The 17,989-nt window shown below is 37.3% G+C and overlaps 1 protein-coding gene across 1 annotated transcript in view; it reads left to right on the top strand.

Moving 5' to 3' along the window:
* The window catches only part of LOC114252513 (solute carrier family 7 member 14), a 159,417-nt gene that overhangs the window by 66,451 nt on the left and 74,977 nt on the right, over positions 1 to 17,989 (top strand). Inside the window, exon 7 of the mRNA XM_028186996.2 lies at positions 13,766 to 13,974. Within this exon, the coding sequence (XP_028042797.2) occupies positions 13,766 to 13,974 (209 nt within the window). The remainder of the gene's footprint in view (positions 1 to 13,765; positions 13,975 to 17,989) is intronic.

Below are 17,989 nucleotides of genomic sequence, written 5' to 3'. Positions count from 1 at the left end.
CACCACCCAACCTATTTCTTCCGTGAAGCAGTAATGCGTTTCGGTTTGAAGGGTGGGGCAGCCGTTGTAACTATACTCAAGACCTTAGAACTCTCAAGGTGGGTGGCGCGTTTATGTCGTAGATGTCTATTAGAGAGTGGGCTGCTCGAAGTGGTATTCGGAAGGCAACCCCTTTTGAAGAGCACCGCTGTGCTTTTCGTGGATTTGATGTCAATGCAACTTGCGATCTGGAGTCGCCGATGCAATAGCGACCTCTTCCTACACGAGTAGTAGATAGCGGTGTCATCAGTGAAGAGCGCGGATATCATTAATGTGTTTCTTAAACTATTACCTAAGTTAATTTAATGCAGAAACTTAATAAAAAAATAAATGTTTCATCAAGAAAAATTAATGAAATACCTTTTTAAGTGAACAAAAAGTAATTTCTCCATCGGTGTAAGATTTCAGAGGCAAATGTTGTAATTAATTTCTGAATTCAAATAACTTGATAGATTTCACCGTTTTCTTTAAGTTTTAAAATATACAATTCTTATATATCAGATCGTTCTTTCGTTTAGTTCTTATTAGGGCGTGTGACGTCTTCAGTTCTAGCTATTATCATTTATATCACAGTAGAATTAATATAACATAAAATATTCGTTGTTCTCATTCAAGTCATTTCACTTTTGAGTTTTCGGATCTCCTTTCACTGAGGCACCCCGGACGAGATATTTTGACACTTGCACTATGTACCGTGGAATAAATTTTAATATCTCATAATTAAATCGAATGTTAGAAATCTTAATTCAAATATCGGGTAGATCCGGAAAATATATCCGATGATACCGGTCCAATAAATGAGAGCACCGAAATTATTAACTCCGTAATAAAAAAGGCGGATTCCTGATTTTTACAGGCTCTTGTGCTGTGCTGAACGAAAATTACGTTTAGAAATTTGTTTTTAATACCCACGAGGGACGTTTAAAGAGCGGCGTGGCACAAAAATCTCGAGCGCTCGTCATGCATACCAAAGCAGTGTTCGTTTAATTTTAAAAGTTCATAAATCAAGATATTATGAATTGCTTCATGACGGACTCAGTCAGATTCTGTCTAATCCCATAATGAACAATAGACTGTCTGACTCAAGATGGGTAAAAACAGACCCTTAGTTTTTTAAAGATCATTGGTTTGTATAATTTAGTATGATGTTCAAGTCAATGTAACTTAAAATGATACTGTAAACTGTGGTCTTTAATGACCCTAGTTGTTAAAAAGCGACCTTAAATATATAAATAAATAAATAAAAGTAGTATTCTAAATTAGCTAGTGTGCACAGTTTTTAACTTGTCGATCGCGTAAAAGTTAACGAAAATTTGTGTGAAGTTGAAACAGCGCCCCTAGCGGCGAAGGGAAGTTAAAAGTCGGGAGAAGAAGAAGAAGAAGGGAGAAGTCTAAAAACTCGCACTAAGCGCACAGATCAAAACAAACGAGTGGTAAAAACAAATTAAACAGCGCTTAAAAGATTTCAGAGTAAGCATTTATAACTAAATTGAGATAAACGCGAAGTATTTTTCACCGGTGTAACCCGTCCACGCTTCGCTGAGTTGTATAATGGTCTTACCTACAAAATTTTTGTTTTCAATACAGAAATTAATATTATTTTTGTATAAAAATTTTTTTGTTACTGTCAATCAAAATATGCATCCATGGTATCGATGCATCTCGGCCAGCTCACTTGTAATTTTTTAATGCTATTCATACTTGAAGAAGTCAGATGTACAGAAGCTAACAAACTCTTCAAAGGCATTTTGTACTGCCTCTCAGGTTTTAATTTTTTCTCAGCCTCTGGGCTGTCTAGGCTTTGAAAAATAACAAGTCTGTCGGCGTGTGGTCTGTGAGTACTGTGGATAAAGAGAAACTCAATCTGAAAGTAGAATTCCATATTTTTTAAATAATATTCATTTGAATTTAGAATTTATTGCCAGCCATAACATAAATTGGAGAACTTGATAGGTGAAGACCTGTTTTATCCCACTTAAAATACATTGGTACATTGAAGTGCAACTGTATGAAGTCGAATGTATACGTCACAAGCATATAAAACTTTTACAGCGCTGTGATAGAGTCAACACAATTTTGCAAATTTTAGAGAAAGAGAGAGTATTCTTTATTGTACACCAAAAAACAAATAAACAGTGCGATACATTAAAAACAAAAAAGTACAATTGGCGGTCTTATCGCAAAGAGTGATCTCTTCCACACAACCATCAGGTGGACAAGAATCATTTGGAAACGAATTACGCGCGGTGTACCAATCCAGTGAAATATATATATGTACACATACATACAGAGAAACATATTGAAACGCTGCCAGAAATTGAAAAGAAAAACCTTGTCTAGGCCATTTAAAACTATTTGCTAATCCGAAACAGCGGTGCATTCTGACATACCCCAAAATACTCATATCGGAACACGTCAGGCGGAATACCTTTCGGAAAGCGATGCGGTTTGCGGGCTGCACCAGCTAAATGTACATTCCTTGCTTTTGACGTCCGCTACCGTAACAGTTGGACTGACATTTCGGAATGTTGAAATCCTTTGTAAATTCACTGTTTTTTCAACAAAACTTTAACGTGGATATTACACGTGGCTACGCGTAGACGAAATTAGGTTTTCCTTCATTTCACGCTCGGATTTGGTCAATTGGTAGGTAATTTTATCAAGATCAATTTTTTATTTGTATAGTTAATGTAAATTAAAAAAGCAAGTATTTTAATGATACTTTATTGGTCATATATTTTAGCTGTTATTATTATTATTATTGTATTGTCTTGCTCTTCTTCAGTCCTTTCTCGCAATGTTTCGAATCCTAGTTGCATTACGGCTTCGTCGGGAACGATTTGATAGAGTTGGTCGCGCCATGACTTTATTATCTATCTCTAGACAATAAACTAATAGGAACGCGAAACAAACACATCAACCGGTCAACTTCAAAATTCTACAATAATTAACCATAGACTACATTACATAGTGTAACTAACACGACTTTCTTTTATATATATAGATTGCTAAGACACGGTCATAGTTCCGCTATAATTATTGCTATTTTATAATAAAATTCACACGAATTTATGTGAAATACTGACAATTACGAATATAATAAAGATACATCAGGGAAATCGATCATGTAGTTCTCGAAAGATCTTCATCATTCTTAAAGCCATTTGTCACTACGATAATGCCAAGGTCCAAGTCTCAATATATGTAGTATTACTTTCCAGTCCTTCCAACGGCTACGCGTGACAGAATCTGGCAAGAAATACGCAGCTTGGTGACACCTCATTTTATTAGCTAACTTTACGACCAATGAAAAATGAAATACCTTTCTAAAAATAATAAAAATACATAATAGTCGTCACTTTACTTTATTAGTATCAACATTTATATCCTCGTTGATATTGTGGAACACGAAAACCGTAAAACAACAAGCTTAACGCATCTACAAACGACTTCATTGGGTCCGAAGAGAAACTAATTTCCCTGAATGTATTTATCGCAAAACGCAATCTGGCTAAGAGTTTTTATTTCAGTTCTGCCATATCAATATAACAAGTTTATGTATGTATCGTGTTGCCCACAAAAATACCACAGCTACTACACCTGTCTAACTTAATCTGAATCATCACAAATTTAAAATCCCTGTAAAATCTCGCCACTTAACATATCGTACACTTTCAAATTGCAAATTTAACGAAAATCCATATTTACTTGACGGTCATATGTTTGTATTTAATCTGCATTACGTGACGCGGTTTCCCATTTTAGGTTTAGCTTCTCACTTATTGTAATGGTGATATTTTTTTAACGCGTAAAGAGAAAATGTTTACAGTAGGGCTGGCACTTTGACTATTTTCTAAAATGATTTTGGAACGAAGTTCCTTATGGGACGATGCGGAGGGATACCCTAACCGGGGAAAAACGTCCGTAACCTAAGATTTTTATTAGTAATGCACACAGTGTACGATTTAACTTTGTAATAACGTACAAAAAATAACATATTTTTTATCATTCATTGACTATGATCTCAGAGCGTTCGTTTGCGCAATACACTAACTCTTATGCAAACAACCGTGAATGAAGTGTACCACAATAAGTTCCCACGTTACCGAATGATCGTGGGTTGTTGCTAAAACTCCAGTTTTATTTTCTTTATACCTCGAATAGAACTTAAAATTAATATTTTTATAATAAGGAACTTCGTTCCTATCCGGTGTCCCAAGACACCACACATCTTTTTTTTCTTACTTTGTCACGATTTTAACATTGATTTGAAATGTTGTTACACTAAGAGGTTAAATCAGCGTTTGAAAGTTTTGAGGAGGCCGTCTGCTCTCGGTCATGATCACCGGGCGACCTGCAAGGGTCGAGGCTGCGCTGCACGTTACCGTCACTCAAACGTGTTTCGACCTGGCAGGCTTCTTCTGACCCAGCGAGGTATACTGGAACACCAACGGCAACGCCCGAGCTGCCTAACTGAGAACGGCGTCATCGACGATCGTCTGGACGACCCGTCGGTTGGGCGTACTTGTCCCCGATTCTGGTTGTAGCGTTGACCGCGGTGACCCTCCTATCTGCCCGAATTCTGACTCAGAGTGGATATCTCACGTCGGGAGAGAGAGTGCAGGGGGATTCGTTTGATGTGTAGGGGCTTATAACATCCTTAGGCGGTCTGATCACAACATTTGCTGATTAGGTGCGGAAACCTCGTGGATGAGGTTCGGCTTTCTACCCGAAAAAAAGGGGTTTGCAAGCTTCAAATGTTGGAATTACGAGGCTCGTATCAAGAAGATATTTTATTTATTGCACAGATGTGTTGACGAGTTCACGGAGTTAATTGTTTACCGGAGTCCATAAACATCTACAACGTAAATGCCGCCACCCACCTTGAGATATGAGTTCTGAGGTCTTACAACAGTTGCCCCACCCTTTGAACCGAAACGCATTGTTGCTTCACGGCAGAAATTGGCAGAGTGGCGGTACCTACCTTTGCAGGTGATTTGGCATATCGGTATTAAAAAAGGGCTTAAAGCCAATCATACTTTCAGTTTTTCACAAAGTTGTAAAGCAACAAACTAATTGTAACTAAAGACTTTGAGCCCCTACGAAGAAAACTTTCATTCAAAAAGTAGTACATAAAAGAACCAGCATAACTAAAGCCGATGGATGGTAATGACTTTTTTCATTTAAGAACTGCATTCCCGTCTCTATAGTATTTTCCTGTTTTTACACAACTTCGCTTTCTTCCAACCTCCTAGTACGGAGTGACGAGAACATGGTTTCCTTTTCACATTGAAATCTAAATGTATTAATTTGATAAAACAACATCGGAACTGTTGCTCTAACGTTGATGGAAAAAACGTTGGATAAAATTTTAATACGTTACCTGCCAATAACAAGAACGCATTAAAGAACTTCTGACAGACTTAATTATTACGAGTAACATTTGTTATGGTTCAATATGATGTTTTATTAATGTCCTTAATTTATTTCTATCGTTTTGAGTACTAACGAGTTTTTGCGGTCACGTACTATTAAAGTGTTATTATACATTTGATATAGTGCTAATTACCACATATTTCTCTCTATGAAAAATATTTCTAGACCTTTTATTTCATGAAACGAACTAACAGCTTCTTGAGGTAAAGCAGTTTTTAAACAAAATTTACCATCTTTGTTGTATGTACTAGCCGTACTCGCCCGCTTTGCTGCGCCTTTAAAATTTTATTTATTGTTATTATTATCAGGGAGTCCAACACTCATATAAATATATAATATAGCCTATCCATTAAGTACATGTATTTTCTACATGGATACAAAGTTTCAAGTCAATCGGATGCATGGTTCAGTAGTTATAACGGAACATCCGTAAAAACCACTGTCGATTTATATATTAGTACAGATTATATGTATTATTGTAGAGAAGAACCACGTAGCGGTTTTCATATAACTTTGGTAAATTGCTGATGTATACAAGAAACAAGAAGGGAGGAACACGAGAAACACTCATAATAAGTAAGGTGCCGTACCGTATTTTATTCCTTTAAAATCTGCTATTTGGGTTCTTTCAGATAAACAAGACTTAAAGAATTACATGCACCACAATATATTACGTTCAACGCTGTCAAAAGCCTTACATAAATCATGGAATACCCAAACAGCGTGACGCGGCTCCTCCAAAGCCTGAAAGAATTTTTAATAATATCTACACCACCATTAATTATTGAAAGACGCCCGATAAACCCATTTGGTTTATTGTGAATTTTATTTGAACTGAAAGTGTACGCAGCTCTGAAATTAATTCAAAACTAGAGGACTCTATTACATCTATCTACACCCGGTTTGAACAAATGAATTATTTTACTATATTTCGTTCAATTAAGTAAAAACACTACAATGAATACAGTTTTGGGTGTTGATGTATCTGATACATATTTAATCAAATAAAGAACACAAATTTCATACAGTTATACTTGAAATGAATTAACAATTTTACAATACAAGCTCCACAATTAAAATATTTGGAGTAAAATTCAACATGTTTTTAGCTATTAAGGGGTTTTGTGTCTATCATAGACTATACCTACCAACATGCGTACCGAACGCTTCTAGCAAGAACAATACGCATCTTGAACCTACTGCACTAGTTAGGTCACATATATCAATTTAATTAGAGTAGTACTTCCTTTAAAGTCTGTGGACGGATCCTAGTAACATCTTTCAACTGGCACTTCTTATGATCCATGCTTAGAAAATAAAAATACTAGTATTGTAACATGAAACATATTTAATATTAGTTAGTATAAAAGTATTTTTTATAAATAAGTTCTCTTCGAATGTCATACCCAAACCATCTTTCTTTCAGCCCCTTAATATCTTGATCCTGGCAACAATAGTGACAGTTCTTTGTGTAAGAATCCAGTACCACTTTAACATAGTGAAGTAATGGAATAATAACATACCTTAAGGACGGTCTTGAGAAAGCAACGTGATGTTTTGTTAGAATTTATTAGGTCGCACAATTTGGAAGTTTGAAAATAGTGATTCTCCGTAATGAGTATGTGCATACACAAGTACATACGTAGGAGAATGAAGTTTCCTTTTCTTTAAAAGCTTGAAGTACCTAAGGTTCGTAGCTGATGGGGCCGTTGAAGGAAAATAATTCTCGAAATAATTATAAGGTCGAATAGAAGTACAGATTTTATGCAAAAATCACCTTTAAACGGATTCATGTACAGTTTATTTTGAGGCTCTCCATACAACTCCATATAATTCTTAGATCAATCATTACATTATAGAAAAATCTAGAATTCATTGGAGAGGACTACAAACTGATAAATTTGAATAGTCAATATTCTGAAAATTCTTATTCCTGTTGCGTCAAGAATTGTGAAGGTCATTGTCACACCAGTTTGTATGACATGTGACTATAGCTCATGGATACAAACAGCCAAGACACTGCTGCACTTGTAAACGTAAATCCAAACTGAACTTAAATCATACGTCTTACGCCATACGGAACATAACTCATTCCAACACCAGAGGAATCAGTTATCCTACATATTTTAAATAACGGTGCGTGCAACTTGGTGCACTTGAATGAAGTGAAACTTCTTTTTCGATGTGTAGTATTGTGGTTTTCTTCATTTTTCATCCTTATATCAGATTGCTCTTGTAATACGGAATTCTGTGTATAAAAGATGCGACATCTTTAACATTTATATTATATATATTTTAAATTATAGATAGAAAAATAGATATACATATCTTTTTTTTTAAATACTTCATTAATATATTGGACGCTACTCACTGCTCGCGCTGATACTCGCGCCGCGCTGGCCTGTAACAAGTATACAACGCCTATGCGTTCGAGTGCCACGCATTCACCCTTACTCTTTCTAGTATGGTATCGTTAAATGTTTAACGCAACCTTGTTAGAAGTCGCATTAGAAGTTTCACTTCAATACTTCGATGGTAAGTATTTAGTGAATTAAACAAATATGTAATTAGTCGAAAAACACGTTGAAGATCACGTGCCGCCCACCTTCCCTAGAACGTAGCCGATGACCATAAAAAGTTCGAACTCAATCAGATAAATGAAGCACGAATGAGTAAAAGCAGACCAAACGTACCACGAAAACCACAACTATGAATATTGATAGTAACCACAAAAATTACATAAATCATCGTGGTCTAAAGGATAAGACGTCCGGTGCATTCGTATGTAGCGATGCACCAGTGTTCGAATCCCGCAGGCGGGTACCAATTTTTCTAATCAAATACGTACATAACAAAAGTTCACGATTGACTTCCACGGTGAAGGAATAACATCGTGTAATAAAATCAAACCCGCAAAATTATAATTTGCGTAATTACTGGTGGTAGGACCTCTTGTGAGTCCGCACGGGTAGGTACCACTGCCCTGCCTATTTCTGCCATGAAACTGTGATGCGTTTCGGTTTGAAGGGTGGGGCAGCCGTTGTAACTATACTGAGACCTTAGAACTTATATCTCAAGGTGGGTGACGCATCTACGTTGTAGATGTCTATGGGCTGCAGTAACCACGTAACACCACACAAAAAAAAACATAATGTTTAATGCTTGATAATAGGAATTGCCTCTTGGAATAGGAACTACGCCTAAATCAATCAATGGCCTCTCTGGTCCAGTGGTTAGCGACCGCGAGGTAATTCCGAATGAAATCAATACCTTTGTTAAATATATTCCGCATTTAGGATATGTATGTGCCTACAAGTTATAGTCTCCTTATTTTCAGTACACATAATACAGAAGAAAAAGCTAGTTCGGAGTAATTGATGATGAAATGCCAATTGATACAATAAAATCAATCATTATTTAACAATAGCATTACTTTACAATATTTTTATATTACGTAATGCCTTCATTCGAAATCTTCATTATATGTACACATCACATTCAAAGCAATTATCACATTTGGTATCTAACCTATCGATACCACAATAGCAACACGGTCAGTTGAACGTAAGCAATGGATAACAGTTCACGCAAGAAAGAGCAGTTTGAGTTTTAAGAATTGTAATGAGCGTCATTCGTGTTTCGACAAAGCCATCGGGGATATATCATGAAAGATTCAATTGGGAAATAATCTTCTTCATACAAATTTCCAACTTAAAATAATATGTGAGACTTGTTAAAACCTCAATCATGTGTTGCCTCTTTTGGGTCCAGTGTCTTTTGGTGATTAAAGACGTCGCGTCTGCACTGACAGACATCACTACCCTTTTTTTTGGTCCGGTGGAAATCGCCGGACTCCCACCCTCCACTGGGGATGGCGGGCGGGGTATATCGGAGTCGAACCGACTAAAACCTCCTGTCGCTCAACAACCAACATCCAAACCTCGCATGAGACAGAACTCATGAAAAGGCAAAGGGGGGAGAGTGAAGCGTTTAGTGCGGAGCACATCTCTCCCATCACCCTCCCCCTCGGAACGCCGGACTGGCGGTCGTCGGCGCCACGACCACCAGCCATCTCGGTCGGCAGCCCGCCTAGATGGCGCCGGTTAGAATGGGTTATCCTACGGAATACTCCGCTGGGTCAAAACCAGCGTGGGTCGAAGATAGCCGGCCTTCCATCACCCGGATGCTCTTACGTAAAACGCGTGCAGAGCAGCTTGCACCTCGTCTTCCTAGGCTCCCTTCGCCGGTCCCCAATCCGACATGTGAGGGGGACCCGAAACACTTAGAGGGCCAGGGCTAGGGCGAGGTCCACCTCCCTGGCCCCCGCTCGACGGCGGCGGGCTTGTTCGTCTCTCACGCGCCCCGCCGCCTCCTTCTGCGAGATGGTGCACTCGCAGAAGTCGAGACATCACTACCCTCCCTAATTTTGTTCCAAAACAGCTGGTTGTATGATGCTTTAGCAGCACTTTATCTTTAAAGTGAGAGTTGTGTAAGGTTACAAAGGTCTTCACCAAAGTGCGAGTGTTCCATACGCTAGTAAATCCCCGATGCCACATGGTAACCATGCCATAGCGATTTCTTCTGCGTTTTGAAAAATCGAAGGGATATTGGTACTTCAACTTTGATGTTCACTCCGGTAACTTATTAACACAACGTGGTCCATAGAGCTTTTGTGTAATAAAAAAAAAAAAAACTTTTGTTTGTTAAAAACTATCGGTGCATGAATAATCAAATAACTTCTGCATGGACGCGTTCGATTTGTTTGAAAAATTAGTTTTGAACACATGAACAATGTAATTTACAACTTTAAAGTTGTGATAATTTTTTGACCAAGTTTTCTTGTGAACGTTTGTTTCCTATTTAAATTTAAACAAGAGTTGTTATTCGAAAACATATTTGTTTGTTTGGATTGTTACATCAAGTTGTTTTACGTATAAATTACGCTCAAGTTACGTGTTCAATGTTTGTATTGTTTGAATGTGGCATTAAGAATAATAGACGGTGAAACGTTTTGCATTTTGATTAAAATCAAATGGTTTAAGCAACAAGAGAGAGAGAGAGAGAGAGAGAGAGAAGCGAGTCTTCAATAAACTTTTAATGCTACTTAAAATGAATAATTACTAAAACTTAACCACGGAGATGAAAAACGTAGTAGCCTACATACGTTATGTCTAATCAAAGCACCTACACTTACAAGATTACACGAGTGAGGTCATGTCCTTTATGGGCGGGATATGTAAGAAAGAGTCTATGCGAAGCGCCGCAACGCTGCGTTAACATCGTAAGATCTCATTTGCACTACGAAAGACTACATCGTCGTTAAAAAAAGTGTAGCTTCTATAATATATTAATATAGGTATACTTCAGGGAATATTTTGTTACACTACTTTTAGCATAAGATAGATAATGTGCAAGCTATTTTAAAAATGGGCTATTTTCGTAAGTTCACCGAAAGTTAAGCTATTCTGACCGTTTTCGTTGCTAATCAATATAATTTTGGAATGAGACGATAATCAACGCTTATTTATTATCGTTTAAATGAGTTTTCAAATTTCTCTGAACATTTTCGGCTCCTGAAACCAAGTGTAATATGAATGTAATTTTTCCGGGCTTTGATACAATTTCTTTTTTGCTATGTGAGAATGATGACAATAGTAACTGTGTTGTGGCTATATTAAAAGTAATTTTTCATTATTTTATTGGCGCACTGATGGTAATCTATATCAAGCTCCTTTACTCTAATTGAGCAGTTCCATTTTACTTAAATTTCGAAATTTATTCCACAGAAGATATATATGATTTTTATACAGTAAGTAAAAATCGTCCATTATTACAAATATTGTGTCTAATAGTTAATCCGGAGAATCTTGAAGAACTCAAATACTTATTTAACAAGCACCCAATAAAAATAGCAATATTGTAAAAGAAATGTTGACTCTGATTTTACATTTGCTATTTCTCTTTGCTTACTTATTCATTCATCAATAAAAGCTGCTATAAAACTCCTTTGAGTTCCGCTAAAAGCAACATATCTAAGTAATTAAAACCAGAGCTGATATTGGCTATTTCAAATCCATAGTATATCGCTTTGAAAATAAGGAAATGAAAAGTTAACAGACCGTGTGTAGAATATAGAAATGATGTTTGCAAAACAATTGGATGCATGTTTACACAAAGTTTGATATGATCGCTTCGCTTGCAGGTGCTTCAGCTATTCAAACGACATGTTTGGTGAATGATTACTTTGTAGTTTCCATATTCCATATTTCATATTTGGTTCTTCAATAATTTTGGTTTTCTTGACACTAGAAGATATAATATTTTTTTTATTCGATTGCGACGTGTTTCGAGCCTCTGCGATTAGTTACCACATTGTCCACTGGTGGTAGGACATCTTGTGAGTCCGTACGGGTATGTACCACAACCCTGCGTATTTCCGCCGCGAAGCCGTAATGCGTTTCGGTTTGAAGAGTAGGGCAGCCGTTGTACTGTAAAAATTGAGACTTAAGAACTCATATCTCGAGGTGGGTAGCGGCATTTATGTATATTGCAGATGTATATGAGCTTCGGTAGCCCCTTAATACCATGTGAGCCGTGAGCTCGTCCACCAATATAAGTAATAAAAAAAACTGGTGGTAGGACTTCTCGTGAGTCCGCGCGAGTAGGTACCACCGCCCTGCCTATTTCTGCCGTGAAGCAGTAATGCGTTTCGGTTTGAAGGGCGGGGCAGCCGTTGTAACTATACTGAGATCTTAGAACTTATATCTCAAGGTGGGTGGCGCATTTACGTTGTAGATGTCCATGGGCTCCAGTAACCACTTAACACCAGGTGGGCTGTGAGCTCGTCCACCCATCTAAGCAATAAAAAAATATAAAAAAAACTATATTGCCTATTTCAGCCACGAAGTAATCTTATGCATGAGTTTGTAGGGTAAGAAATATTAAAATTTGTATAGCTTTGCGTTGAATTCACCCGATCGGTCGCAGAATTTGTTAAATATTCACTAGAAAAATTAATTGCTCAAGGTATTGGGATTACTTTCCTCGAAAGGGTTCGGGTTGGCTTAGATGAAATTACATACCTTACGAAAAGGCTAACCTTATTTGTTACAAATCGAAATATTTTTATATGAGTTATATTGAAGAAAAAAAACGAAAACTCAACTGACAAACCGCTGGAAAAAACTTACAGCTCAGACGTTTTACTTCAGTAAAACAGTTATCTTTCACCACGTCTAGCCATAGTATTAAAGCAGCTCTTTACATTTTAGCCTCCCATTTTGCTGGGAGCTGCTCGTCTACTTTGTCCGCATTAAGGGTAATACGCCACATTAAATTGAGAGCATCACAGTCGAGGACCGCAATAAACGTCCTCAAACGAAATCACAGCCATTACGGAGACGCTGCCACGAGTGTTCGCAACATTTTAACTGTACAGCGCAATATTTGTGGCCTGCGGTACCATATTCGCGAGTTCGATGGCATTAGCACCAATACGGCTCAACTCACTAATTGTAACGAAGTACTAAGCCTGATAACAAAATTGAGCACTAAGGTTATACGATAAGTAAACAACATTTTAAAATCGCCTCGTTTAAAATACCGATACTGAAACTATTACTGAGGACTCCAGTTAATATCTTCGTATCCAACGTCATCATCAAAATTCTGAACGGTAAACACTGCGAAATGCGCAGTACAGACAATAGTAATAAGATACATTATTACTGGTGGTAGGACCTCTTGTGAGTCCGTGCGGGTAGGTACCACCACCCTGCCTATTGCTGCCGTGAGGCAGTGATGCGTTTCGGTTTGAAAGGTGGGGCAGCCGTTGTAACTATACTTGAGACCTTAGAACTTATATCTCAAGGTGGGTGGCGCATTTACGTCGTAGATGTCTATGGGCTCCAGTAACCACTTAACATCAGGTGGGCTGTGAGCTCGTCCATCCATCTAAGCAATAAAACAAAAAAAAGAACAGTTTGTTCTTTGTTTTTTAATGACGAAAATGTAGTAGGAGTCTTTAATTAACGCTAAAATAATTCCCTTTACTAGTTAGTGGCTCTTAGATTAAGACTTTTCAGCCTTTGGTTTAATACCTGGCATGTCTACTTGTTAAGGTCCTAATAGTCGACTTCTGTCTGGCTATTGTGCTTTCCATTTAGATGTCTATGGGCTCCAGTGACCACTTAACACCCGGTGGGCTGTGAGATCGCCCACCCTTCTGCGCAATAAAAAAAAAATTGTCGTCTTGTGGCTAATGAATTAAAATACCTTTTTTTTTCAACAGGCAAGCCCCCGGACTTCATTGCGTTCGCCATTACTCTTTTGATGATGCTCGTCCTGATCGCTGGCGTGAGGAAATCGCTGATGTTCAACAACATCCTAAACTCCATCAACCTCATTGTTTGGGTGTTCATCATGGGCTCCGGTCTCTTCTACGCCGACTTCAGCAACTGGACTGATCATAAGGGTTTTCTTCCGTACGGATGGAACGGGGTACGTTCACATATAGGTTTTATCACCGTTTATTAACAGAGAAACTCCCAATATTGTACAGAAATTATCATAGTCCTTAGTCATTACATCGCTGTACCACACTTATGGACGTCAGTAAAGCCAGCATCACATCCAGGCCACTACCTACCGAAAAAAAAATGTTTTTAATTCTCTTTTTTATTGCCCTTGTAGGCAGACAAGTATACGGCCCACCTGATGGTGAGTAGTTACCGTCGCCCATGGACTTCAACAATGCCAGGGGCAGAGCAAAGCCGCTGCCTAAGCTTAATACTCTCCACAAGCCTCGTTTGAAGAAGGCAATGTCATAGCGCTCATATGATACTCATATGATAGCGGAAATACCGGAATGCCTAGTCACATTTTTATTGGAATAATATATTTATACGCTCAAAACCGATATGAGAGATTGTCATAATAAATACAGGGCTAAGAGCGATAGTATAGACGAATTGTTTTAGAGAGAGAGAGAGAGAGAGAATACACTTTATTGCACACCAAAACACAATTTACATTCAAAAAACAATCAAAAAAAGCAGATACATTTGTACAATAGGCGGTCTTATCGCTAAAAGCGATCTCTTCCAGACAACCGTTTAATTTATAGAAATTCTGGAAAATATAAAAAACTAGTTTTAGATGCAAACCTAATAAATGGAAAAGGCTACCGTGATCACTACTGTATGCAAAACTTTGGGCTACCAGAGATCCAACAATAGTCGTTGATCCCGTTCACACAGATCGTTTGGAACTGCTGGGTGTACAGAGGGACTTTAATCTTTTCTGTTTTGCACCATATTCTCCATGAGAAGTGCTCTGAGGAATTATTCAATATGATCCCTCCATCTACTCTCTAATGTCGCACCACCCACCACGGCATTAGAGCTTATCTATACTAATTGGAATCGCTGTGTTCATCCACAATACGTTTCCAGAGATATTTTGTTCGTTGTACCATCCAGATCTAGAATGAACTTCCCTCCACGGTGTTTCTCAAATGCCTTGACATGCTCTTCTTATTCTTTCAAACGAGATGGCTTTCGCCCTGGAACTGCTGATGTCCATGAGCAACAATAACCACTGACCGTCAGGTGGTCCGGCAACCAGAATAAAAGCGCTAAAGAAATGAAATATTTAAATTCAATTTTAGGGCACATCGTGGAAACCGCTAATGGGGCCATAAAAAAGAAAATTAATTATAATGAACCAACATTTGAAAGTGTTATCAAAGTTAAGAGTCCCATTTAATTTCACTTTCTAGGACAAATTTCTTTTTATTTTACTAATGATTTCTATAGCAATTTATAATATTTGTTTTTGAACTGAAAACTTATAATACAAATTTGAATATATAATATACTATTTAAGCATTAAAAATAAATATAAAGCAAGTATGTAAGTAAGTAAGTATATGTGTCGGTGTTCGAATCCCACAGGCAAGTGCCAATTTTTCTAAGGAAAAACTTACTTAACAAATTTTCACGATTGCCTTCCACGGTGAAGGAATTACATGGAGTAATAAAAAATGAAGCCCAAATAATTATAATTTGCGTAATTAGTAGTGGTAGGACATGCTGTGAATCCGCACGGGTAGGTACCACCACACCGTCTTTCTGTCGTGAAGCAGTAATGCGTTTCGGTTTGAAGGCTGGGGCAGCCGTTGTTACTATACTGAGACCTTAGAACTCACATCTCAAGGTGGCGGCATTTGCGTTTTAGATGTTTGCGGGCTCCAGTAACCACTTAACACCAGGTGGGCCGTGAGCTCGTCCACCCAGATAAACAATAAAAAAAATCCAAAAACAAAATTAAAATATGGATTAGAAAAGACACAAATATAAATTCACTTTTGGTCCGCTGGTCTTAGCTGATTATCATTGTCAGCCATCTTTTCTTGTTTGAAGAAGAAAATTCAGCGCTGAAGAAACATCGAAGAACCTAATGTTATCGACTAAAATAGATAGCCGCTGCTTTGTGGCTACTATAATAGAAAAATCTCTGTTCAATCTGATATTAAAAATCTTTTCTGTGGTATTCACTAAGACTTGGTACGTGTCTTTTTCAAATGACGCTTCGAAAGAAAATTAAAGGTTAGCGGCAGTGAGCACAGTCCATGAAATTTACTCACAAAAGTCTACCAATCAAGGGCTCAACCTATAAGTACATCTTGAGCTCATCTGATTCTGTCTACATACGTCAATTAAAATAAATCGAATTGCGAAGAAGGCTTTCAAAAAAAACGCGGCCTATTATGCAATCAGATTAGGATATCGATCTTCAGAACCAACTTTTAACACAGACACGTACTTACGAGCTCTGAATTAAAGATAGGGCTGTCAGCTTTGAATAAAGGATAGAAAATAAGGAGAAGGAGTAGATAGCACTTTCTATGAACCTACAAAAATAATTCTGTTACAAAAAAAACCACAACGCCAAAGTTCCTTGAAAAAATTTTGTCGTAAGGTTTTGTTAACTGTAAATTAACTCTCTATACACTGATTCTCACCATCATTCGTCAAAGCTACAAGACCAATACCTGTGACTAATATGTATTATAATTAAAAAAAAATTTGCAACCCTATGTACGATCCTAGTTATATAGACGTTCAATGAATTGTAGATATTCGGGTCGACTCCTTCGAGCGATTCCGTAATTTGAACTAAATTTGATTTAGTGGTGTTCGTGGAATTCAGCGTACGTGTGAAGCGATGAATAAGCTTATTTTTTTAAAAGAGAACAACAATTTTATGAAAAGAAATAAGAAGGTTTCTTTTGTCCTTAATACACACAATGCCACTGAGATAAATGAATATTTATTTATATATTTGACAGCACTTGACAAGCAATTGCACGTAAAAATCATTAAACCGCTCACACAATGGCGTGACAAAAAAATCCCCAACACCGGAATTTAGTACTGGTCACTCAGCAACTAGTATTAGAAATAAAATATACAAAAACATTTATTATCTGCAATAAAGTAATCTCATTTTGAAAAGCATATCAGAACATGGCTATTTATCAATATAATTGAGATCCCTCGGTGTCACACTAGTTTTTTTACGTGACGTTCATTTGATTTTGATAAAATGAATTTGGTTTTCTGGAATTCTTAGTGTTTTAGAACTAAATAAAATCGTAATTAAATATTGATTATAGGATCGTGACTGCCGCTTCGATTTCTATTTTAACCAACAATTGACTCGAAGAACGCAGATAAAACGCGCATTAAGCCAAACAAACTACAAGTTGCATTGTAACGCAATGTCTGTTCTTTACTGCAATCCACTCAGCGTGGCGGTAATTCTACGGAATTAACTAAACGAATAGACCGAGATCCGCCTCTGCTAACGAACTTGGATTATTTTAATTTGATCATGGCTAATTCAGTTCTTGTGCCTAATCTTATTGCAGAGTTGAAACAGAATCGTACTTATATAAAGCCAATGATAGCAGTGTGTGCCAATGATAGTGTGTTAAAAACAACATTAACATACTGTAATGAACAGTGCAAATGCTACAGAAATTTCATTTATTCAATATTCACTTTTCTAAAAATAGACCTAAGGATCTACTTATGTATATCCAAATAGGAGATCAAGAGTCAACTGCACAGATATACGTGACATAATTTCATACTTAGCATTGTTTATTGTGAATTGAAGTTGTCTTTTGAAAGTAAGCACGCTTCTCGTCCAAAGTATTTTTGTTCACTAATACGAAGTAGGATTATAAATGAGTCTGTGTCAATAACCACAACACTCAATTTGTCAAAGTGACGGGTAAATTTGATTCTAAATTAAGATTCAATTAAAGTTTTGATGGCGGCGGAGGAAGCCGGGTCGACCCGGTTTAGTCGATCAGACTATTTATATCTAAGATCTTTAAGCGATGTTTATCATTGTATAAGATATGCCGAGCATTTAGTTTTTGCTGGGACGTGGGTCGATTAGTCCGTCAGTCGATATCTTTATAACATTGCATAATATTCACACG

Source organism: Bombyx mandarina, chromosome 01 (assembly GCF_030267445.1).
Source record: "Bombyx mandarina strain Sakado chromosome 01, ASM3026744v2".
In the NCBI taxonomy this organism is placed as follows: domain Eukaryota; kingdom Metazoa; phylum Arthropoda; class Insecta; order Lepidoptera; family Bombycidae; genus Bombyx; species Bombyx mandarina.
Note: the sequence above shows the minus strand (reverse complement) of the source record. Positions and strands in the feature narration are given on the sequence as shown.